Here is a 24,265-nt window from a genome sequence, read left to right as displayed (position 1 = left end):
AGTGAATGTGGTACTTTTACTTCAGTAAAATGTCTGAGTACTTCATCGCTGACCAGTACACAATGTGTTTCTTGCAGGTTTTAGCTTCATTATTGAAGTATCACACATGTTGATATTAAATCCAAAAGAGGCCGATGCCTGAATCAGCTCGATATTAAATGCTGTGAAAAATGTGGAATGAAAAGTGAAGTAAAGAATAAAGTGGTTTTAAACACCAGGTCTCCAGTCCCCCCCCCCCGGTGCCTCACGTTGCACGACTACCTGCGAGCACGGAACCATATGTGGAATGTTCACAGCTGAGCCCCGGAGGAGCAGCTCGTCTAAACAAACAGCCGACCGAGTCCCGGTCGACCCACCGCACGCCACCGCGCCGCACAGCTGGAGCAGGGGCCTCCGGGACCGCCGTACTTCTGATTGACACGGAGAGAAAAACAATGAGAGAAAAACACGTCTGTTTAAAGCCTGCGTCTGCCACACTGCCCCCCCCCCCCTTCATCTCTGCTCATGACGCCTGCTGAGGGAGATGGAAGAGAGGGATACACCGAAAATATGATTTATAATCTAAATAAACAGCGACAACCCCGAGAGGGCGAGAGGCCCGAGTGGTGAGGTGAGACGTCAGAGCCGGGGAAGCCTCTGTCAGAGTGTGTGTTTGAGAGCTACACACATGTTGTGGGTCCGTAACGTCACTCTGACAACACACTACGCAGCCACATGGTTCCAGTTAGAATCTGAAGTTTGCTCTGTTGTGTCTTCGCTTTTCAAACCAGAGACATTTAGAACCCCAGTTCAGACCTGGTGGCGTTTCTTTTTTTTTCCTCCTTCCATCACCCGATAAAGAAAAAGCTCCTTCCCATCAGAACGCTGAGTAACCCCGAGTTCCCCGAGTTCATGTCTGACAGTGAAGCAGCAGAATCGGCTGTGACAGCTCAGTAACTGGCGCTCGGAGGCTGTGCCTGCACGTCTGCGTGAAGAGGGATCATCACCAGGAGAAAACGCACAAATGAGAAACATGCAGAAGCTTTCAGGAGCCAAGCAGAGAGAGATGGTTCTGCAAGAAGGTCGAGCAGTTAGCGGCGAGCACGGTTCTAATATCAGAGGAATTTCAATCAAGCAGGAGTTGATCCCCTGAGCCACGGAGGCCCGACACTCATCCACTTCCTGTGGGTTTACTTTGGCTGATTCCACCAGATTCTCTCCAGAGTCTCCTCGCTCGGCAGAGAGGAGCAGGAGACACTTAGGAAAATAAGCTCCCTTCACTCCTGTGCAGCGGGCGAACATGGAAAACCACGTCTGCTGGAAGCATCGAACCCGTGTGGCCACCGACCGCTCGGGCCAACACCGACTGGATTCCCCATCGAAGACAATGTGTGCAGTTGGAAAATGAAAAAAGGACAAGAGACACAAACAGAGACGATAATAAGACGAGACAGGCTGCGGGTCCCCGAGCAGAACCAGTGTCCAAGACGTGAGGAGATTAGGTAAACAACAATGTGACTCTTAGGAGGTCACCGTGACCTTTGACCCCTAAAATGTAAATCAGATTATCTCTGAGTCCGAGTCACAACTGATCCAAATCTGAAGGAATTTCCTCAAAGCAGATTTGAGATATCGTGCTCAAGAGGCTTGACCTTGACCTTTGACCTTCCTATTCTAATCAGTTAATCTATATTATTCTCTCAATTCAAGTTCTAAACATTTGGTTGTATTTTTGTTATCTTTTTATTTATAGCCTTGATAATAGAGTCTGTGGTTAAACTGTCAAATTCATTTTTCCCTCCCTACTATCTGGATCAGCTTCACACAAAGATCCAGAGGATTCGAGCTCTAGAAGACGTTTTATCTGCGTCTTCACATTGAAACAGACTTGGACCCCGGCCTCTCTCCAGCAGCAGGTACACTCTTATCTCACTTCAACACACACACGTATGAAACGCCAGGACAACAGAGACGCAGCCCGGGAGGTGAGCTCCACGCTGCTCGTGCACTGGTCCTGCTCAGCGGGCCGGACCCTCAGGCCGGGGGGGACAGACACACACACGAGGCTTTGCCAACACTGGCATTTAACCAACTCCACGTATGAGCAGAAAAACAAACATGTCCTCCGCTCGTCTTCTCCCGGTGCCTGTGTTTTGATGTGAGGCCGGGGTGATGAAAACAGCCCTGAGGCCGAGCACAGGAGGTCCATGGAAATCTGTCTCAACAAGAAAACCACATATGAATAAAGTATGTGGTGGTTTATTGCTATTTGTGGTTTACAAAGGAATTGTTATATCAAGCTATGTCTTCTATTTTCTATCTAAATCCTTTTGTACCATCTAGTCCTATTCGACAGAACCTGGACGATGATGCTCTTTGTCTTTTCAGATCCATATTTTTCTTTACCTTCATGTACATCGTCCTCCTGTTTGTCAAGTCATCTCTTTCTACTCCACACACAGAACATCTGTTATATGTCTGTGTGTCCTCGAGGACGGACGCCTCCATTTCTGAGGTCTGGCGGCTTTAAGGGAACGAGGCTCTTCTGTGTGGTGCAGATTATAAAGTCCTTCTCAACTAGTTTGTGGTTTTTTGGGGGTCGTGAGGATAATTCCTCCACATGAAGGAATTCAGGGGGAAAACCACGTCACTCAGGAGAGCGTGTCCCTCCGCCTGGGCCGAGTAACCCCTCACGTGATCGTCTCATAGATAAAGAATCAAATAAATAGAGGACATGAGAACTAACATGTATAAGCAACCGTTATGCTCCTGGACACAGGAACGAGGAAATGGACGTGTCCCTTTTCTCACCTGAAGGGAGAAGGTCAAAAGTAAGGTCTTCATGGGACCAGCAGTCACTCGTCCTATCGCGTAAAGACTCAAATATGAAGACGGATCATTTTTTAGCACGTTTGACAGGAATATGTGAGTTAAGTCTGGAAGAGGGACGACTCAGCAAAGACCTCCTTCCTAAAACCAACATGTGTCCCAGCGTCACTGGAGGCTCCTCAGCACCGAGTGGGGGGGAGGTTCGATAACAGCAGGAGAAGCTGGATGGGGAAGCCAGTGTGTGTGTGTGTGTGTGTGTGTCTGTGTGTGTGTGTAGCCTGTGCTTATGTTATGTAATTTCCACTGGAGGTAACAAAGCTTTGCCTCTTACTGCTGCTGCATGCCAGCACCCCCCCTCCCCTCTCTCCCTCTCTCTCCCTCTCTCTCTCTCGCCCTCCCTCCATGCCGATTTCATCCTTCCCGGCGTTAATGGGGTCAAACTGGGCTCTTATCTTTTTGGGGCAGGGGCCTGTTTCTTCCACACGGGGGGGTGAATCTGCACTCGCCCGCTCTCTCCACATCCCTCAAGGGCAGGAGCGACGCCGGAGAAAAGAAAACTCTACGGGCGCCCATCTGCTCTCCTCCGGGCAAACTTTTCCGGAGCAATCATTGCTGCAATTCCGACCTTAAAACAGCCGTTAAACGGATTTCCCTGCGGACAAAGTGGAATTTGGAGCGAAGGAGCCGAACCGGGCCTCGAGCGTCGGTTCAAGCCGACGACGTGTCTCAGCGGGGCCGGAACCAAAACAAGCAAATCAAACAGTGAATGTGGGAATAATAATAATATTTAATGTGCTGCAGGAATTCCAAATGAATGTCTTTCTAACGAAGACGCCCCAACATGTTTTCTTTCTTTACATAAAACTTAACTTCACATCTCATCTGCACGGTTTTCTATTGTCGCCTAATGCACCACAACGTCCTCGGAGAAGATTATAGAGTCAAAGTAAAAGTCTATAATTAGAAAAGCCACGTAGAGTCGGTTAGGACTGTTACATAACCCCGCTGCATGTGTTCCTGTTGTTTTACATATTAACTTTTTACTGCAGGACGTTCTGCACGTGAGCCAAACCCGGCAGGAAGTTCACCGGAGAGCGTTCACCAGGTTTTCTGACACGATGCCGTGTTTGCAGTTTGTTCGGTGACGTTCACGGAGATGGATGAAAGTTCAATAGTTAACACTGGGGTTTATTTTTCCTTTGCCTTGTACTTCCTTGTGTTTGACATTGTTAGATTCACTGTTACATAACCGCTCGTCACATATTGGCTCTGTGTATTTACAGAGGCCGTAAAAAAAAACAAATTGGCTAAAGGTGTGAGCTCTGCAGGACGAAAGACAAATATTAACAGTTGAGCTTTATAGATATCCTGTTAAATACCTGTTAATCCCCCTTTGTCCACTAATAACAGTCGACCTGAGGTGGCAGGTTCTCCAGGAAGCGTTGGTTTCAATATAACGAAGAAAATAACGATAAAACTGATTATTTCTGATCTAGTAATGAAAGTTTTTAACTATTTCCAACATTTTTTGCCTCTGAACTGTTTCTACTGAAGGAAGAAAGTGTGTTTTTGAGGTTTTAACTATAAAATGACTTTCAGGAGTGTTGTCGTATAAATTAAAGACACATTATGAGTCTCTAACTTTTTAAAGAGGGCCTGAACAAGACGATTTCAGTCACACGCTGTTTAGTGAGTTTTTCCTGCTTCCGTAGATTCAATCTGAGAAGATGCTGAACTAACTGACTTTTTTATTGTTGATGTATTTATTGTTATTATCTGATTAATTCTGGCTGCACAGTTAATTGCCCCTCGGGGATAATAAAGAGAGTTTGGACCTTGAACTTTCTACATGGAAGTAGTAAACCCTGACATATTATGTAATTTTTTATAATCTCCAATGTTCTCTCTTCGTTCTATGAGATTAATTGGCTTTTGGTTTGATCGTGAAATGTTTTGTTTTGGAAAATACCAAATCAATACATCAATATATTTTTGTTATTACTTGAAAAGGTTTAAACGCTCTCATGTTCAGAGAGGCTCACGATGAAGGACAGAATATGAACAGAAATCAAATCATAGCTCCCACTCCATCCAGTGATTCATCTTAATTTGATACCGAGCTTATCGTGTGTTTGTTGGTGACGCTCAAGCACCAAAAACCACTAAACTCACATTAACCTGGAATTAAAGTCGGTGCTTCAATGAGACGCAGGCGGCTCAGTAGTTAAATTCATCTCTGTGTCATCAGAAGTCATTTGATACGTCTGTGGTGTTTGAGTCACTGAAGGTTGTTTGTTCTGAACACAGAAGATGCCTGATGTTGGTTTAGATGCGTTTTATTTCCCTTTAAAACAAACAGAGACACACACACACACACACACACACACACACACACACACACACACACACACACACACACACACACACACACACACACACACACACACACACACACACACACACACACACACACACACACAGAACACGCTGTTCTACCCTTTTTAAACCACATTAGACTTTAATCGTATTGTTGGATAAAGTTTATCGACTTTGTCCTGAAACCTCACAGGTCAACTTCCACATGAGGATGTTGTTTATGACTCACAGCTGTATCACAGTAGAACTGGCTCTTGTAGTTAAGTCACATCAACAGTAACGTTATGATGAACAGCTGCAGCTTTAGTTTCAGCTCAGATGTTTGTGAAGCTTTGATTCTTCTGACTTTTCCAGGAAAAATACACAGAATCTTCTAAACCCTTAAAAATGACTTTAACCTGGATTCTAACCAAAGCATTAAAAGAAGATCTGGCTGCTTTGGTAAAGTTCTTTATGACGGCCGAGGTGAAAGTGAGCAGGTAGTGAGTCACCTGACACTGAGCGAGCTGTAATATGACACACATCAAACTGGTGAAAGGAGAACAGGAAACTGGAACCAGTGCAGCTCACGTCACTTTGAATAATATGTGGAAGAAAAACTTCTGAGCTTTAATAAGTTGAGAGAAGAAGAAACAAACGATCCAATCAGACAAGAATCTGCTGCTGATGAAGGAGGAAATCATTTTCTATTCTCTTGTTTTTATGTTGGAAACAATATTCAATCAGAATTCTGATGTAAAATTAGAAAAACACTTCAACATGTTGGAAATGAAGTGCAGCCAGACGCACTGATAAGACTGAATATGAAAAATTCATCAGTGGTTCAGTGACTCACTCCTTCTTCTACTCCTTCTTTTAAATATATAAATACACAAAACAAAGCAAATATAATTAACTTGCTGCACAAAAAGCAATAATTCAATTAGACGACGGCGCCTCGAGGGAGAAATTCACAAACTGCCTCAAAACTGTTTTCACGGTCGAATCCGAATGGAAAATAATCAGAGGGACAAACCAGAGAAACTGGAAAAACTTGAGACTGATGGAAACCGAACTGAGCTTCAGGCCTGAAACCGTCAAGCTCAAGATTTATTCTTGTAAAAGTTCGACTGGTGCCAGAGTTGCATCAGACGCAGGGAGGAAGACGCTCGGGGAAGTTTTAACATTTCAGAAGAAGAAAGTAAAAACAACCTGATCCCACATTCCATTCCATCCCAGCAGGTGGCGCTGTTGTGCCTGGTCGCACTTAGTCGACGCAATAAGTCGGCATGGTCACAAACTTCGGGGTTCGTGCATCCACATGGGGGTCCGTGCGCCCCCTGTGGACATGGGTGGGTACTGACGTTTACATCACGAGGACAAATGGGACGAGGATCAAAGGAGAGTTGGTGCATATTTGTTTTTATCTTTCTACAACGTTGCAAGATGGAAAGTTTGTTGACGTGGAATAATAATTCATGGGTCTTGATAAAAAGTTAGCATTGGATTTAATTCCAACCACTTCCTTTAACATTGAAGGATTGGACGTGTTGGACATTTTCACCAATTTCCCAGGAAACAATTCATGGACTTTGATGAAATCCTATTCAGAGAAAGAATAGAGTAAGAATGTCTTTGGAGGCAAACTGAACCAGAAACCTGTAGCTACCTCCTTACATTTGAATGAGTGTTAATTCTACACTGTCCCTTTTCAAATAAAAGAAGAAATAAAAAAGCTTTGAGGGACGACAGGTGATGAGGCTGAGAGAGAGTGGAGAGTTAATACAACCCTTCCCTTCACAACAAGATAAGAAGACAGGAATTGGAAGCTAAGGGGTGGAGAGGCAGGGTGGGTGGGGGTGAGGGGGGTGGGGGGATCCAGCCTCTTCCTGGAAGTCCAGGACAATGACCACTTCCCGCTCCGTCCTCTTTCTCTCTCCCTCGACGTCACAGTGAGCTACACAGGCAGAGGGGATCGGTTGAAACCCGGGTGGGGGGGGGGATTGTGTTTGTTTCGGTTTTACAAACGCAGACAAAAGGCGGCTGGCGAGGGCGTCGCATGATTAGTGAATTCCTCTCCGCGGCACCCGGGGGCCGGTACAACGGCACAAAGTAAAATATAAAAACTGTCCCCTCTTCCATTTCCTTCCAGCTCTCTATATCTGATTCAACGCCATCGCTGCTTCCTCGTATTTACATACAAATAAGAGAGGATGTGGATGGTTATCACTGCCCCCCCCCCCCCCCCCCCCCCGTCCCTGCCTGGTTATTTGCCAGTGTCCCTTAAAAAAAAGCTGCTGGGGAATGTCGGATTAGAAAAGGCTACCGGAGGCTATTCAGGCCCTGAGGCTCCTTTAACCTGGACAAGTGAACACAAGGACAAATGAGACGTCCCAGACAGGTGTGTGATGACAGCAGCTCAGGACATTGTCCGGAGAATTAACCACAACCCAAACATCTTCTACGTGTCAAACCAGACACGTAGAAGATGCAGATGAAGACGTCACCCTGGGAAGACAATGAGATCTGAGAGGGTTTCAGAGAAAAAGAACCGACGCCGGTGTTTATGTGCCGCTGCAAAACTGCTCATCTGTCGTTGTTCGACTGCAGCAGGTGGATTCACGACAAGCCCCCCCCCCCCCCCCCCACTCCTCCTTTTCTGGCTTGTAGTGAACCCCCCCCCCCCCCCCAGAAACTGGTAATAAACTCTCTTTCAGCAGCAGGCTGGAGGTCTGAGGTGAGGAAGCAGAGAGCGAGGGAGTCGGAGTGAACTCTCAAAGCTCTGTTTGTTATTCATGAGAACGCCGGCTCCTCCTCGTGAGACTCGGCGGGGGGGGGGGGGGGGGGGGGTAAATTATACCGCGGGTCGGAACAAATGAACTGTATATTCTCGGCGGCGCTGGACAGAAATGGCCGCCGTCAATACGCAGCGCTCCGCGACCCGGTGCCCTGCCGAGGCTTATCTCGCTCAGCAGAGGAAAAAAAGAACAGGAGCTGGATTCGAACGAGAGGAGGGAGAGAGCGAGAGATCGAGTGGGGGGGAATTAGTTCAGTATTTCGATAATGGATATCATTGGAAGAAGACCAACTGCTCATCAGGCCTGGGGGGGTGGAGGGGGGGGGAGAGGGATGAAGACAAAGAGTGCACAGCAGAAGAATGTGGATGCCGGCGTCTCCCGAGGCCAAAACTCTTCGAAGCCTGAACTTAATCACAAAAACAGATTCTGAAAGAACTTTTTATTCTAATCTACAGTCGGTGCAGCCGAGAGGATCCAGACGCCTTCAGGTCACATGGTGCTACGTTTCCAAACAGAGTCTAAAGTCAACACCACATGAAGAGGTGGAACAAATCTTTTATGAAATATAAATATTTGCCAGAATATAGGATTTACTTAAGTATTCAGAGGATAAACTGTATATATATATATTCACTTGAAGCCAAAAGACGTTGTTCGAGTTCGTCTCAGCTGTCAATCACGATGTTTCACTCTGTTGTTAAAGCATCAAATAGGAGACGTATGACCTGCACTCAGGCTCCACCCCCTACTCCTCAAATAATGGTTATTATGGCTCCAGACTTCCAAACGGCAGCTCAGCCAGTGGGTGACGTGACACTCAGAAGTTTGAGTTTGAAAAGTGAAAGGTGACAGAGGCGTCGGGTTACAGCTCCTGAAACTCAAGAACTAACCAGACAGCTGATTGTAGCCTCTTAATTTTTAAAGACTAAAGCTCTTTATCTGCTCGCTGAAGGAGAAGAGAGAGAGAGAGAGAGAGAGAGAGAGAGAGAGAGAGTGAGAGAGAGAGAGAGTCAGGGCTTTTCATGCAAATGAGGAATCCGGCTGCTGGAGAACAGGAGCAGATTAATGGAAAGCACAGAGCCGCTCCTGGACGAGCTCGGGGACATGGAGACACGTCCATCCACGTTCATCCACGTTCCTGCTGGACATGAGAACCCAGACGTTTAGTAAACACAGCTGCCGACTCACACTCCTGCTTGAAATCCCCCAAAAAACACCCGTCTGATGGACGAGTGTCAACAAGCCTGCTGCTCTGTAACGTTATGTAACCGGGCAAATCGATCCCACGTTAGAAACCCTACTTCTCTGAGGCAGGCTGCAGCGTTAACTCCTTCACACCCATCAACAACCACAGGCCTCTTACTAACCCCGAGTGAAGAGGAGGAGCGTGGGCGAGTGATGAAGGTGCAGATCCTTGCTTCTCCTCCTGAGAGAGACGGGAGAGAACAGGACGTCTGGGCCACGGGAGGTTCGGCCTGTGAGTCAGCAAGCGAGACCAAGACCACAGCAACACAATCATGTTGTTGAGCGTCCCAGAGGAGCTCGACTTCCAGACGCACTCATGTCAACACTTCCTGTTTGAATAAAGTTTCCTTTTAAGTCCTGAATGCTGACGCGACTCTTTTTTTATCTCGATCACGATTAATGAACAATCATTTCAACCCCCCCCCCCCCGCTTTTAACATGGTGGATTATTTATCAACCACATGAGTAAGAACTTCAAAACCAACACGGTTAGTTAATGACACCAATTAACAACCAATTAACAACTAAACCAGCTGACAGAGAAAGTCTCAGTAATATTCCGTTGTGTAACAGTGGTTCCAGTGTTTGTTTGTGTATCAGCGTTGTGTTGCTGAGTGCAACTTACCCTGCAACACAACACTCACACGTACAGTATCGGAAACAGTTAAAGCATGTTTTGCATTCCAGAGGCAGGACCATTGTGTGCAGAGGCCTTTGTGTTGGACAAACCAAACCCTGGTTCAGGGCTGAACTCCAGCTGCCAACAGCTCAGACTGGGAACAGATTCCAGTCCAGTGCCACTTCTCTACACTCCACTGAAGACCAACTGGTACATGAGCTGGGAAATGAAACCCGGGTTGACAGGATGTAAATGTAAATGTTCACTGTTATTTAAATGGGGGCTTTTCCTTATTCCACCAGTTGTATGGTAAAGAGTTAATTTGGACGTTCGGTAGCCCCTCAGCAGAATTCCCAGGAGGCCGTGCAGCCCTCGCGCTCTGCGTCAAAAGGCCAAATACCATGAAGCAGGATGAAAAACACAAACAGAAAGTGAGGGATTCATCACATATGGAGGAAGGGAGAGCGAACGATCAGCTGAAATCCAATCCGTCACGCTGAGCCCAGAAGTTTCACTGGCTATGAATCTTTTAAGAGGCCGTCAGCGCCGAGGAGAGACGTGAGGAGACGCTGTAGGACGATCACCGCTCGGCGTCTCTCTCTCTGAACATGAAACACAGCCGCACTTTCAATCGGACACAGATTTGAGCCCAAACAGCCGCAGATTAAAAGCTACGGCGTCAATTCTATAATGAGATGTTTTTAAATCCAAAACACGACATGCTGTTCACTGGGTGGAGTCAAAAGGTCAAACACAGTCGACCCAACGTGGACGTGAACCTCCTGGAACGTCCTCAATTATCTGTCGACTACCTTCAATTACTGAGACGTACAGAGCAATGAAAACTCCTTTGTCCTGAGGCTGTGTGCACTGGGCTGGACGAGCCTCCACCAGCCGGGCGTGGACCGACACTCTGTCACCACTGAGCACCCTGACCCTGCTGCTGGTTTGTTTACACGTTGCTAAAGAACCTGTATTGATTCTACCTGCTCGTATCTCAGAGTGAGAGAAGTCAGCAGCTGGGTCAAACTCTCGGAAACAGTTCAGACAACGTGTGAATCAGCATTTTGCCTCTGAACTTGCAGGTGTCACTGAAGACCTTTTCTAAAAGCCTCGACTAGAGATAAACAAAGATGCAAACTGCTGCGTTGGAACCACAGAAAGGAAAAGAACAAAAAATCTCAAAAGTAATTTCTCCGAGTCCAGCAGGATGAGAGAAGCCGGACTCGCTGGGCGGTGCAGAGGCAGATCAGTCGCCTGCAGCGTTGCGTGTCGAATTGATTAAGACAACACAACACAACGCACACACACACACACACACGAGGTGGTGCGTGAACAAACAGAGGGACTCAGCCAACGAGCTGGGGAACAGGTAGAACCTCCTCTGGCTCCTTTTGTTGGAAAGAAAAAAGCTTAAAGATCAAGGCTCCGCGAGTTTAGAGCCACATATTTATTCGATTTCAAGGGATCAAGTGAATTCCTGTGTGCGTTTGATGCTCGACAGCATGTGGCCCGTGTGCCGTCCCTCAAACCAAATCCTCCATCAGTCCATCAAACCTCCGGGGGCAAGCTGAAAATCAAACCATATTTTCATCTCGGCCTAAATTACCTCATAAAAAACCTCAAATATCTTGTTCTGATAAATCCTGCTTGTTTTGATTCAAGAGCAGACGTTTATTCTTTAAATGAAGATAGTCGTCTCTGCGGTGAACAAACGAGAAGTGAAGCAGCCAAACCAAACATCGGCCGGGACTCGGACTCATCATCCGGTGGAGCCCACATTCCTCCGTCTGAGTGCTCGGCTTCTTTCCCTCGGAACTGACCCGGGAGGAAATTACGTTTTGTGCGTCGCTCGTCACGTCCAGGATCGGGTCACATCGTCTAACCCCCCCCCCGCCCCCGACCCCCCCCGCCTTATCAGGAGCCACCGCCTATCCCTTCTGACATAACACACAGTAGCAGAGCCGTGGAAACCTTGTGGGACAGAATCCGTCTGTCGATGTGCATCCACTCAGACAAACCTCACTGAGGCTTATTGTCCCTCGTGCAACAAACCGGCACAGTGAGCAGAGCTGTGACTGAAGCGGCATCGAACGTGAACCTCAGGGCGCCACCGCTCCGCTTTCTATCAAACCAACTTCGTCCCTCACGATGTTTTAATCGTGAGGAAAAGCACTTTCGCTGCTTTTCAGACATGGCCCTTGATTCCGGAGTGTTTCTCCAGAGCGGATGAAAGCGAGAAAACTGGAATGACACATATCTCAGGATGAAGAAAAGAGGAGTCGATCTCAATCTGGCTTGGAGTCAGCTGCTCTTCTTGTTTATGTGGGAACCGCACGGGTCAGCAAACAGAACCAGAGCAGAACCTTGTTTTGTTGTAGATATAAATTCAACTTCTCATGTACGAGGGGAAGATTCTGAAGAGAAGATCTGTTCACGGTCTGAAAGCAGCTTTCACTTATTCTCTTGAATTCTCCAAACAAAGCCGACCACAGACACACACACACACACAGACAGACACACACACACACACGTGGAATGTGAACAGAATCGAGACTAGACAAGGGGAGTGGGAACAAGGGGAGAGTGGGGTCTCCAAGTAATTCTACTTTAATGAACACAAATAGTCGGGCTCCCAAATGTGCCTAATCATGCAGAGTGGCCTGATTAGGGCTGACTCACAAATTCCACGCAGTCGTCAGCAAACACACAGGAATGTCCGACAAACGGGTTACATGGTACAGTCGCACAAAATCACTGCACGCACTCGACCCTGCTCCTCTAATCAGTGACTCTCTTACCTAACCCCCCACCCCTGCTGAGTGTGTTTGTGTGCGTCTGCGAGTTGTCGAGACGCCTGGCCGCTGCGTGGACAAAGTTCACACAACACAACGGGGGGGGGTGACGTGTTTCCCAGAGAGCAGAGCGTGAATCCGATCTCCTCACGCCTCCGTTGATCAGGATTCAAACCCCAAACTCATATTTTGTGCAAACTGCATGTCAGCACTACTGGATCGTGTTAATGGTCCCAGTGTGAACGCTGGTAATGAGGAGGGAACTAACGAGAAGGGGGGGGGGAATCATGACGGAGAGAATGTGTTAATGAAAGAATCCAGAGTCAGACGAGGACGAGTCGTTTGGCACAAAACAGTCCACGTGGGTTCCGTTAAATATTTACCCGGTGTAATGTGGCGCGCCGGGTTGAACCGGTTTTAATCGGCGCGGCTTCTCGACGGCTGCCGACTCCTCGGGATCGATTGCTCCTGCTCTACAGGCCTGTGACCTTATTTCTGAGTTTCTAGCCAAAACCAACACAATAACCGGGGACTGATGCTGGATGAGCAAACACTCGGGGAGTTAAAGATTAGCCAGATGGACAGCGACCCTTCAGGTAGCAGGGGAGGTTCAGAAGCTTCTCCCTTTGCAAACAGTGGATCCTACTGGTTGTGTGTCCTCAAGGGGACAAAGGCAGGACCAGTGTTTTGGGACGAACCTGCAGGGAAACGTCTTATTCTCGATTTAGGCTCGGTGCTCGGAGACACTGCAGGTTTTGCATGACTGTGCATTCCTGTGGGTGAAGTGCAGGAGGTGGTTCACCAGTAATAATCTACCGTCTGCTCCCGGGGAGACATAACTAAAGAGCAGTGACCCAGATCAGGGACAGACTTTGAGCCTCGTGTGCAAATAACAGCTGACGTCCGACAGTAAATATCAAGCAGGCGATGCCAGAGAAACAGAAACTCTGCTTTAAACACCATCGTCACACCCAGACAAACACCAACTCTGTCTGTGGCAGATCAAATCTTCTAAACTCTTCCTCTGGTGGAGTTTAGAGAAATAAACCAAAAGCTACGTTTCCACTGTAGGAACTTTCAAAAAGAATCTTTGCAAGAATTCAGTGCAATTCCACCAAACTCTAAATTTATCTCAGGGAAAAGCTTTTTACTGACTTGAACACAATCTGGAGCTTTTGATGGTTTCAAAATGTTGTCAGTAACTGGAAAGTACAGACTGTGAATCTGACCATTGACACATTAATCCACCACACAAAAGGTAGTGATGTCTGTGAGGTTTGTCTCCTCACAGCCTCTTTCCTTCTCATCACATGATCTGACGCCATCTATCAACATCACAGACGCTCGACCAGCCAGGGGTCACTTTAATACTTTAATAGGGAACTGTAGTTTACGTAACAATCCTGCAAACTACACAAAACCACGAGTCACGGCCCATTAGGGGGGTGCGGTGTATTTTACGAGGTGCCGAGTGTGGAAACGAGCCGGGCTGGTAACCACCTCATCGCAGAGGCAGGCGAGCAACACTTCCTCTCTCCTTCCTCCTCCTCCTCCTCCTCCTCCTCTGGAATTTCACAGAGCAGCTCTTCTGAGACGATTCTTTCATCCCTTTGAAACTTTTCCATTGACGAGAGCCTCGTAAACAATCCAGGACTCGTTCCAATACGTCAACCGGGACTAAAAGGTTCACGGGAACGCTGCCTCTGCTTCTGGCTTTGAGTGAAGCTTCACGTGGAGAAACACGTGTATTAATTAAAAAGAGTTTAGTTTCCCTGTTTTCCAAACAACAAGAGAAGCGAGGGGAACACGATGCTCTGCCTGAAAAAAGCTCCTCGCTCACCTCAGTCTGTGATAAAACCTGTGAGGTATTTACTGTGATGATGTGGCCTTGTTTGGAGAAGGTTTCAGCAAAAAGAGGAACACGCTCCACCCAATGCAAATTAACATTCTTTAGCGCAGCTGTAAATTGAGAGCGTGCGATAAACAGAGCGCTGCAGGATGGTAGAGGTTCATAGAAATCTGTGGTTTGATATAAAACAGAAGGTTCTCAGCTCGTTTTCTGAGGAAAACAAATAAACAATTCTTTTCCGATATCTAATTTTACACATATTTTGGATCATTTAGAAACTCTAGGATTTTGAGTTTGGGCAAAGATGGTCTAGATATTTAAAAGACATTAAAGTGTGTCTCTATTAAAACATATTCCAAAGCACCTGGAGTCACAGGCTCCGGTCTGAACAAGGCCCCTGTTGTCTGCCGTGTCCTCCTGTCATCAGAGTGTTAACTGCCCGAGCGCCCGGCCCAGTATCGCCTGATGGACCTGTTGACCTCCGCGGTGACGCTGCAGACAGATTGCTGCAGCCGGGGCCGGTTGGGCTCCACCCCGCCCCCGGCAGCACCAGCCTCTGTGGGGCAGGTCCAGTCATCCACATGAAAACAAAAGGTTCACACTCCCCTGGCAGGGGCGTCCGACCGCGGCCTCATAACTCACCGAGGTCGTTAAAAACAAACAAAACAAAAAGTGCTGCACAATGAGCGACATGAATCACAATCGCGCGGCGTGACTAACGCAAAACACGCTCACATCACAACCCGATAGCTTTTCAGAGAGGGGGCGATCGAAGCTTCACAGAGATGCTCGAACCCCACACGCTCTCTCTCTCTCTCTCTCCGCTTCCACATTCCTGTGTTGCATAAGCACGTCGGGAGCAGGTCAGAGGTCAGCGTCCACAACAATGGCTTCCAGTCGGAGGCGGCAGGCGGGCGGGGGGTTGTGGGGGGGGCAGAGGAAGGAGACACCTTTTCTGCAGAGCGGGAGCTTTGTATTGATCGGTGCCGTGCAAAAAGTGCCTTTTCTCCCCGTAGAGCACGGAGCTGTTATCGGTCCATTGTAGCCTCGACGGGCAGAAGATTGGGTTCCGCAGATGCCCGGAAATCCAGATCAGCAGCCATTATTCTGCAGGGAGCGAGCGGGGGGGGAGATAATCCCAGGCATCTCCATTCACACCTGACCACCGGTCACAAAGAGCGGCTGTGAGAGGGAGGCTTCATTTGCATCCTCCGCTCTTTTATATACGTGCAACAGGCTGAGAGGCGGAAAAGGGGGAATGTTGATCTGTAGTTTTTGACGTTCTTATGTTTCTTGTGGATCTCAAGCTGTGAGTTCTGAGATGAAGCTTCTGTTGTTTAAGTTGCATTAAATCATCTGAGCTGTTATTTACTGTCGGCCTGATTTAAATGTTTACGTGTCAAAAGAATAAAACATCTTCAGGAAGGTCACATGTGTCAGAGGAGGGAGGAGGAAGAAATGTGGCTCAGCTGCAAAAATCATAATCCGATAAAAGAATGAGATGTTTTGGTAGGAAATTATATCTGTGAGGAAAAGGGTTGAATCCTCTAAATCCTCTAGAAAACACATAAATGACTATATACATAATTTAAAAAGGCAAAAATTCCTAAACATTTCCTGCTTTCAATTGTTTTTCCACTTCACATCGTTGTAGATCAGATCTATTCTGTCATCAGGACGTGACGGGGCCAACCAGGTCATGTGGCCCCTCGTCCAGAGCCTCAGTGCCAGACAATGATTTACACTTATTGTCGTTAAAGGGCAAAGGTCAAAGTCCTTTGGAAAAACACCTTTTATTGTGAAAATATCACAATCAAAACGTGCTTCACTCACACAAATCCTCTTCGTCAGACCCCTCCTCTTCCTCCTCCTTCATTAACACCATGTTCACCCACTTTACTACATAATGATCGGCTGCCGATGGCTCCGACTGTCTGGCACAGCCCCCGGAGCCCCGGTCATCACCGCCTGGCCCCTGACCAGCTCTCAACCGGCTCAGCACCTAATGACAGGATGTGGAGCACCGACCGACAAACTGGTCAAAGTCTCAGCTGCTGCTGGGGTTAGTGGTGAGATGGGAGTGGTGGTTAGGTTAAAGCTAGGCCGTCCACAATGGATGGAGGTCAATGAAAAGTATTATAAACACATATTGTGGGGACCTACATCTGTTTATCGGTTAAAGTAACTCAGGAAATCAATGTGAGTCGATGTAATTTTCTCTGAAGTTGTGTGTGTGTGTGTGTGTTGGCTGGCTCTTGGCTGGCACAGCTGCGTATCGGAGTTCCTGAATGTGTGTCAACCACAGGAATTAGGCAAGAGTCTGACATGATTTAAATTCAATAACAATGAATGCCTTCCAACACACACACACACACACAAACACACTACCCCCCTCGGTCTTTAGCTTCTCTCCCCAACATCCGAGAGCTGCTTTCATTTGGATTAGAGCGGAGACACATGTATGAGAGGAATTCTGAGACTTTGACAAAACAAGTGCTATTTTTCTTTTTTGTTTGAATTATTTATGGACCCACACACACACACACAACACACACACACACACACACACACACACACACACACACACACACACACACACTTAATGTGTTAAAGTGAGAAGAATTTCCCAACATTCTTCCCAAGATGCTAAACAAGCTCGACAGCCGAAGAATAACTTGGATATAAAGTTACAAAAAGGAGCAACAACAGCCAAATCACAGCAGCAAACACACAAACACAACAATAACCCAACCGGAGACGCTTCACTTTACACAACAGCCACCGACCGACACTCTGGACTCACACAGTTTAGGTGTTTAACAGTAAATGAGGAGAACAGGATGGAAGTTAGAAATCAGGAGGATTCACACTCTTGTTTTTGGGCTTTGACCTCATTTAGATATTTGAGTGAGTGACGAGTCGAGTTAGTTCAAAGTTCTCAACTTTCAGTTTCTTAAACGTGAGGATTTGCTTAAACTTTTTGATTTAAGGACAAACTGAAGACGTCTTAATGGGCTCTGGATCCTAACGATGGACTTTTGACCCATTTAGTGACAAAATATAGACCGAACGACTTCAATAGCAATGAAAACAGGATCTGAAACATGAAGATAACTTGTTTTCTTTACTACAGAACGCTTCATTCAGACCCCAGCAGGGGCCTGACTCAGTTTATTAGTGACATTTAAGGGTTTTTAAGATTTGTATGCTCATAAATCAGGAGCAGTGTTGGGCTCAGACCTCCAGAAGCAGCTCAGGCCTCCAGACTGACTCTGGGTCTGTGACAGAACCCCAGGACGTGAGGACATGTGTCTCACCTGTGCACATGGACTCACCTCGGTGGACGGCATGCTGACAACACCTGTGGATCTCCTCTTCTCCCTCAGCTTCCTCTTCTCGATCTGCCCCTTGCCCTTCCTGGCGCTGGGGCCGCTGCTCTTCTTCTCCTTGCCCTTCCCGGGTGAGGGACTCTCCTTGTCGCTGTCGTTGCACGCCATCGCGGGGCTGGAGTCCGGGGAGGCGCACGGAGCTGGCTCCGGCTGAGGCGGGGCCTTCTTCAGGTGGCTGGCCGCGGCGGATGCGGGGGGAGCGGGGAGGTGCACTGCGTCCTCCTCGGGTCTCCTCAGAGCCGAGCCGGAGGAGGACCGAGCCACCGAGTAGGAGGAGGGGAGGCAGTTCCCGGAGGAGGCGCTTCGCTCCGGGTTGCCGTGGTTGGTGAGCTCGGTGCCCGGCACGGCTCCGGCGGCGAGGCGGCCGTTGTTCCCGGGGCCGGAGCCCAGAGGAGCCCCGGTGGCTGCCGCAATGTCCCCCAGCATCTTGGCTCTCATTTTCTCCCGCTTCGCCTTCCACTCCTCCAGGAAGTCGGTGGCGTTGGGCTTGAACCCGCCGGTGGCCATGATCCTGTTCGCAGAGACTCGCTCGCCAACTTGGTTCCGAATGAAAAGTTCGTGCGGGTCGATGTGAGGTTCCAGCTCCGCTCCCCGGTTCTAGCGGCTCCGCATTCCTCCAGTGGTTAACCCGGGCGCTGCTGACAGGTTCACGGAAACAACGTCAGCACAAATACACAACTTTTCAAACTTTCCCCACAATAAAAAATAAGCTCCTCGCACTTTCCTCCCAACTTTTACGCACCAATTAAAAAAAGAACGACCACTTTCTCTTCGTGCGTAAAAGCTCCGCAGCTCCGCTCCTCCTCCTCCTCCTCCGACGCACGGACAGAGAAGTGTGTCAGACGTTTGTCACAAGTTCGAATCCGCGTGAACTCACCTGTGTGAACTCTCCTCCTCGGTCAGACCAGGTGTGTGTATGTGTGTGTGTGTGTGTGTGTGTGTGCGTGCTCGTCTCCGGAGCTCCGCGCTCCCACTGCCTGACTGGCTGCACTCTGCCCCACAGCCGAGCGTTGCCGAGCGGATCCGAGTGGAGCCGAACACCCGAACACCCAGGCTGTGGAATGCTCCTGCTCTCAGGGCACTTGTGGGAGTTTTTTGAAAAAGTATTTCCTGGTTCTATAATCAGCAACTACTTTAGTACTTTAGTTTTTATAATACAATTTACTCGTTTTCTGTCATTTATATCCTCACACTTTGTTGTATTTGTACAGTTAAATACCACAAAGTACACAAATGTAATCCGTCTCCTAATCAAAAATATAAGTAGATTTAAAGTCATTTTCTTCTGGGCTCTGTCACCCTATTAAATATATGTGTTTTTTTTTTTTGTTATAGTTTGTATAGGTCCAGTATATTGTGAGAGAAAAGTTGGGTAGTAGTTTCATCTCAGTATCTGATTACATGGTAGATACATACACACATGTATTTTCATTTGTCTGAGCTTAAGGTTTATTTTTCAATATAGGTGTTCTCTGTTTTGTCCAGAATCAGTAAGATCTCTGATAACCACAACCATGAGAGGTGTGTGTGTGTGTGTGTGTGTGTGTGTGTCATTGTGTGTGTTTCTATATGAACAGGCCTCTGATAATCCCACACTGGCAGGGCAGCCTTTCAGCAGCAGAGCGTTGGGTTGTCGGTTCGACTCTCCCACGCTGACGTTCCCACAGAGCGACTCCCTCAGGCGCCTGCGTGACTCACCCGACCTGCTCCAGACGAGATGCTCCTCTGTGTCCTCGCTTGTCTCCTCGTGGACACTTTGACTCCAGTCGAGGAAAATACAAGAAGAGCACTGACAGGTTTATTTTGTTTATTTTCCAGAGATGTGAGACATTTACACTTCAGGCCTTTTGAAAGAACACGTGTGAGACAGATATTTATTTGAGTGACAAAGGGATTTCCAACCTACTCTTTTTCAGATCTTTCTTAGTATTGTTAGCAAATGTGCTTATGTACTTGTACAATATCACAGTGTTGTATTCTTATGGTACATATGAATGGTATTCTGGTCCTGTTCAACCCCTGCATGTACATTCTGCCATGAGAACATGCCACAGGTCAGAAACCTAATTTCCTCCAGGACTAAAATCCCTGTAGCCTCAGTGTAGTGAAGGAAACGGGCCTCGGGTTGGATTTGTCAGGAATTAAATTTGAAAACATTTTAATGTCCATGTTTTGAGCTGAAATTCCGACGTCCCATTAAGTGACGAGGCGAGCAGGCATTCGCTCATTATCTCTGCATGAGCCAGTCCCGATAGCAGATAATGAGAAAAGTTTTGGGTGGAGCAGAAAGGGAGTGAGGCGCTCGTCCTAAAAATAAACTCTGATCTGTGGGCTCAGGTCACACTGCTGCATTTTTAGCATTTTTCTGTCTGCTCCTTGAGTAGAGAGAGAGAGGAAAGAAAGAGTCAGGGGGCATGAGGGTTGTCGCCGAGCGGCTGGTGGGTTTAAATCCCATTAAACAACCCGGGGATGTAAACAAGTGCGTCTAGACGCCAGGTTTTAGATTCATGCAGCCTCTCTGAAATATATATTCGTAATAAATGAACATATCAGAAGATTTGTAATCCAGGACAAGTGTCTGGACTCTGAAAGGAGCATCACAGAAAGCAGAGTTTAAAATTAAACACATTGGACGGAGATGTTTCAGTCAGATGCTGCTCAGGTGGTTTGAACTCACTCCTCAGGTCACACACCTCACCTTCAACTCAGATTTCTCCTGTGAGACGCCCACTGAGGGGAAGTTAAGTCAGAGACTGAAAAGATGGACGAGATAGCAGGTGCCCAAAAGTGAGGCCAGATCATCTTGATCGCCCCCTGGTGGCTGGCTGCAGTGCAGGTCATGAACCCTGTCTCCTCTGTTTAGGCAGATGGGACACGAACCAAACTAACAAAGGTAAAAGATGTTTCTCAAAGTAAGTTTTAATCACATGATGATGTTCATGTTTCTGATAGGTTTGGTTTTAATTTGTTATTTGTCCAGATTCTGTCTTCAGATGACTTCCAAGATGGCAGCACCCATATCCAGGATGTTTTGGCTTCATTTCTGTACAAAGGGAGGAAGTGGAGGCCTCTTGTTCTGCAGTCCACAGGCAAAACTGTCAATCAGACTTTGAGGGGGTGAGTAGGTGAACTCTGGCTAAGTGCCTTGCTCAAGGGCTTGATATGAAGGACGGAGATAACACGCTGATGATTCGGTTTTTCCTCCGATGATCCTGGATTTGACCCGTCCAGCTTCCTGTCACTCGCCTGCTGTGGTGGTGGTGGTGGTGGTGGGGTGCTGGGGGGGGGGGGGGGGGGGGGGGGGGCTAACTGAGGGACAACAGAGAATTTCAGGCGACACATTTCCTGTGAGACACAGAAAGAGCGAGTGTCAGTTCCCTGTGAGGTCGTCAGGAAGTTATCAGGGTTTGACGAAGCTGCTTTTCCCTTTTGAGTCACTTGTTTTGAAACAAGTATATAGAATCTCCTGAGTTGCGTTTTAACTCATGAAACTGCAATGAAAGCAACTTAATGGAGAAAGTTTTCTCACTTTTTTAGAAATAAAAGACAATAAAGGCCACGTACATTTTGATAAATGAGTAGATTGTGAGTTGTAGATTTACTTGTTGTCGTGTGCGAGTCCCTGTTTTAAAAGAGACGAGCGCTGGCAGCTTCAGAACCTGAATGTTCAGGGTGGGGTGACAAGGCTGTTGACATTCAGATCAGTGGTTGTGTCTCTGAGACTCAATTCAAGCCTCCGTGACTTGTCGAGACAGATTCTTGTTTCAAAGAGCAGCCAAGCGGGGCGTGGGGGGGGTAATATTTACCACAGAGTCAACACAAAGTCGACACAGACGCAGGGAGACACACCCCAGTGAAGTCTGATGTCAAAGATTTGTATAGAGTCGAATACAACAGCAAATACAAATTTGACAAAAGACACAAACCAAGAAATACTAATAAATACTTTAGAATAAAAATGTCAACACATGATATTCATGAATCGGTACAGTCAAGATTTCTTATGGCTGAGGGAAAGAAACTAGAGTTGATTCAAACTGTTCTAGAGTCGATTCAAACTGTTCTAGAGTAGATTCAAACTGTTCCAGAGTCGATTCAAACTGTCCTAGATTCGATTCAAACTGTCCTAGAGTCGATTCAAACTGTTCTAGAGTCGATTCAAACTGTCCTAGAGTCGATTCAAACTGTTCTAGAGTCGATTCAAACTGTCCTAGAGTCAATTCAAACTGTTCTAGAGTCGATTCAAACCGCTCTACTCGATTCAAACTGTTCTACAGTATTTAAACTTATCTAGTCGATATAAACTGTTCTAGAGTCATTAAACTGTCCTAGAGTCGATTAAAACTTTTCTAGAGTCGATTCAAACTGTTCCAGAGTCGATCTAAACGGTTCTAGAGTCGATTCATCTGTTCTTGTTCTTGATTCTGGACAATGTGTGGAGCAACAGACTAGGACCCTCTCATGAAACTGTGTGACAGGAGCTCAGTTGTACACGAAGGCCGTCTCCTCTGAAATGAAGCTGTCGACTCCACAGAGCGACAGACGTCTCTAAATCCTCTCCTACTGATGCATCCACAACAAACCCAAATCCACGCTCTGCTTTGGAATCCCTCTTTGTTTCAGCGACAGAGCCGAGCCGTCACTTCATCGCGGATGCCTCCATTTGTCATCGTTTGTCATCGGAGAGAGAAGCTGCCGCTCGTTCCAGAGGGGTTTAGCTCATCCAGTGTGTCTAAGCCCCGGGGGGTTTGTTGGGGTTGCTGCTCTTTACGGCACAGAGGAGATGGAGATTGGGGCCTTGGTGGAAATGAGACGAGTGCGAGCGTCACAGCGTGAGACAGCAGATCTAATTCCTTCTTTATGGATGATTTCCAACCCAGAACAGCCCAGCGTGTCATCCAGTGGTGGAGCTGCTGGAATCAGAGAGACAGTCGTGTTTCAAGGTTTCTCCTGCTGATATATTATCACTGATCAACAGACCTCGAAGCTAAATCTGGGTTTTTATGTGAACACCAGAGTTTTACAGCTGTATGGGATTGTTGTATATCTCATTCCATGAATCTGCTGCCGTCAGGGCCTCCACTCTCCTGGTTTCAGGCTCAAACCAGGATTTGAAACCAGTGTGCAGTCAAATGTCCTGGGTCAAAGGTCACCAGAGTTGAAATCAACGCCTCGTTCACACAGATCAGAAGTGAAAGTCTTCAGAGGAACATTTATCACGTTATAAATCTCCAATTAAACATCAGAAGGGAAACACTGACAGAAACTCACTCTGAGAAATGAAAAGGATTTAAACCATTTGTCACTTTAAGCTGTAAGCACACGGGGGGTCATGCAGGGACCTGTCTCCAGTATCCTGTCCCCCCTGATGAAGACGTTCAGCTGGAGAGGCTTGAGGAAGACGAAGACCAGACCCATCACACACGTGCTGAGTCAACAGAAAACACAGCAACCAGACAGTTTTGCATGACTCGGGGCAATTAGAGCAGATTTCAGTGTTTATCCCTGAAGCTTTAACTCCATGAACAGAGCTCGTCTTCTTAGAGCAGGAGAGAAAGTCTCACCTGGTGGGAAGTTCAGGCCAAAACAGTCGTGAGCAGAGAAATGAGCTCGACTGTCACTGTCTGTATAAATCACACCGAGAGGAATCTGCTCGAGTCGAGTGGAAGTTGCTGCAAAACGTTTCCCCGGCTCTTTGTGATCGTGTGCACGTGTTATCTAACTCTTGGCTGCAGTTTGTCTGCTGTGAATCCATCAGGGAGCAGAGTAAAGAGAAGAGGAGCAGGAGTGTGAGGAGGAGGAGGAGGAGGAAGAGGAGAAGGGAGGACACACAACTTCAATCTTCATGTCAGAGTCAAGAGGGACATACTGAGTGTTTGCAGCTGATAAACAGAATAAATAAAGACTCTCTACATGTGTACTTCTTATAGTGTTATACTTTATTATGAATATTTGTTAACGACAGTAAAATGCAACTGACTGGGAGTCTGCAAAGATGAGCACCACCTACTGGTGGGATGGAGAGTAGCAACACAAATTCAGGTCACATTATAAAAGTGTCTAATGATATAAATATGAGCTCATAGTGTCAAACACAACCAGGATTATATATTATAATTTATTTTATAATAAACGGACTAAAATGGAAATAATAGAAATGTTCACATCCATCAATATTGATAAATGTCACGACAAATATCACATGATTATTTCTTATATCTAATATTTAAACTTGTCTTTATGGACAAAGGCATTTTGCAACATGTTATCACATTGTTATCACTAATAAATAAAATAGTTATTAAACTATGTTTGGTGACAAATCATTTATTTTATTTTCTATTATAAGAACAAAATGACGCCAGACACTTGACACAGGAAGAAGGAAACAAATCACGAGACTCTGG

General features: G+C 46.9%; 1 protein-coding gene across 6 annotated transcripts in view; it reads right to left on the bottom strand.

Annotated features, from left to right (window-relative positions):
• Positions 1–18,892, bottom strand: part of pawr (PRKC, apoptosis, WT1, regulator) — a 39,845-nt gene extending 20,953 nt beyond the window's left edge. For 2 of the 6 annotated variants that reach the window (XM_053414568.1, XM_053414562.1), the window contains exon 1: positions 17,805–18,729. In XM_053414568.1, coding sequence (XP_053270543.1) covers positions 17,805–18,365 — 561 coding nt within the window. In that variant the 5' untranslated portion in view covers positions 18,366–18,729. Of the gene's footprint in view, positions 1–17,804 lie in introns of all 6 variants that reach the window. The other 4 variants (XM_053414567.1, XM_053414566.1, XM_053414563.1 and 1 more) reach the window with 4 other exon arrangements.
• Between the last annotated feature and the right edge of the window lie 5,373 nt (positions 18,893–24,265).

Source organism: Pleuronectes platessa, chromosome 22, assembly GCF_947347685.1.
Source record: "Pleuronectes platessa chromosome 22, fPlePla1.1, whole genome shotgun sequence".
Classification (NCBI taxonomy): domain Eukaryota; kingdom Metazoa; phylum Chordata; class Actinopteri; order Pleuronectiformes; family Pleuronectidae; genus Pleuronectes; species Pleuronectes platessa.
This window is presented reverse-complemented; position numbering and strand designations above follow the sequence as displayed.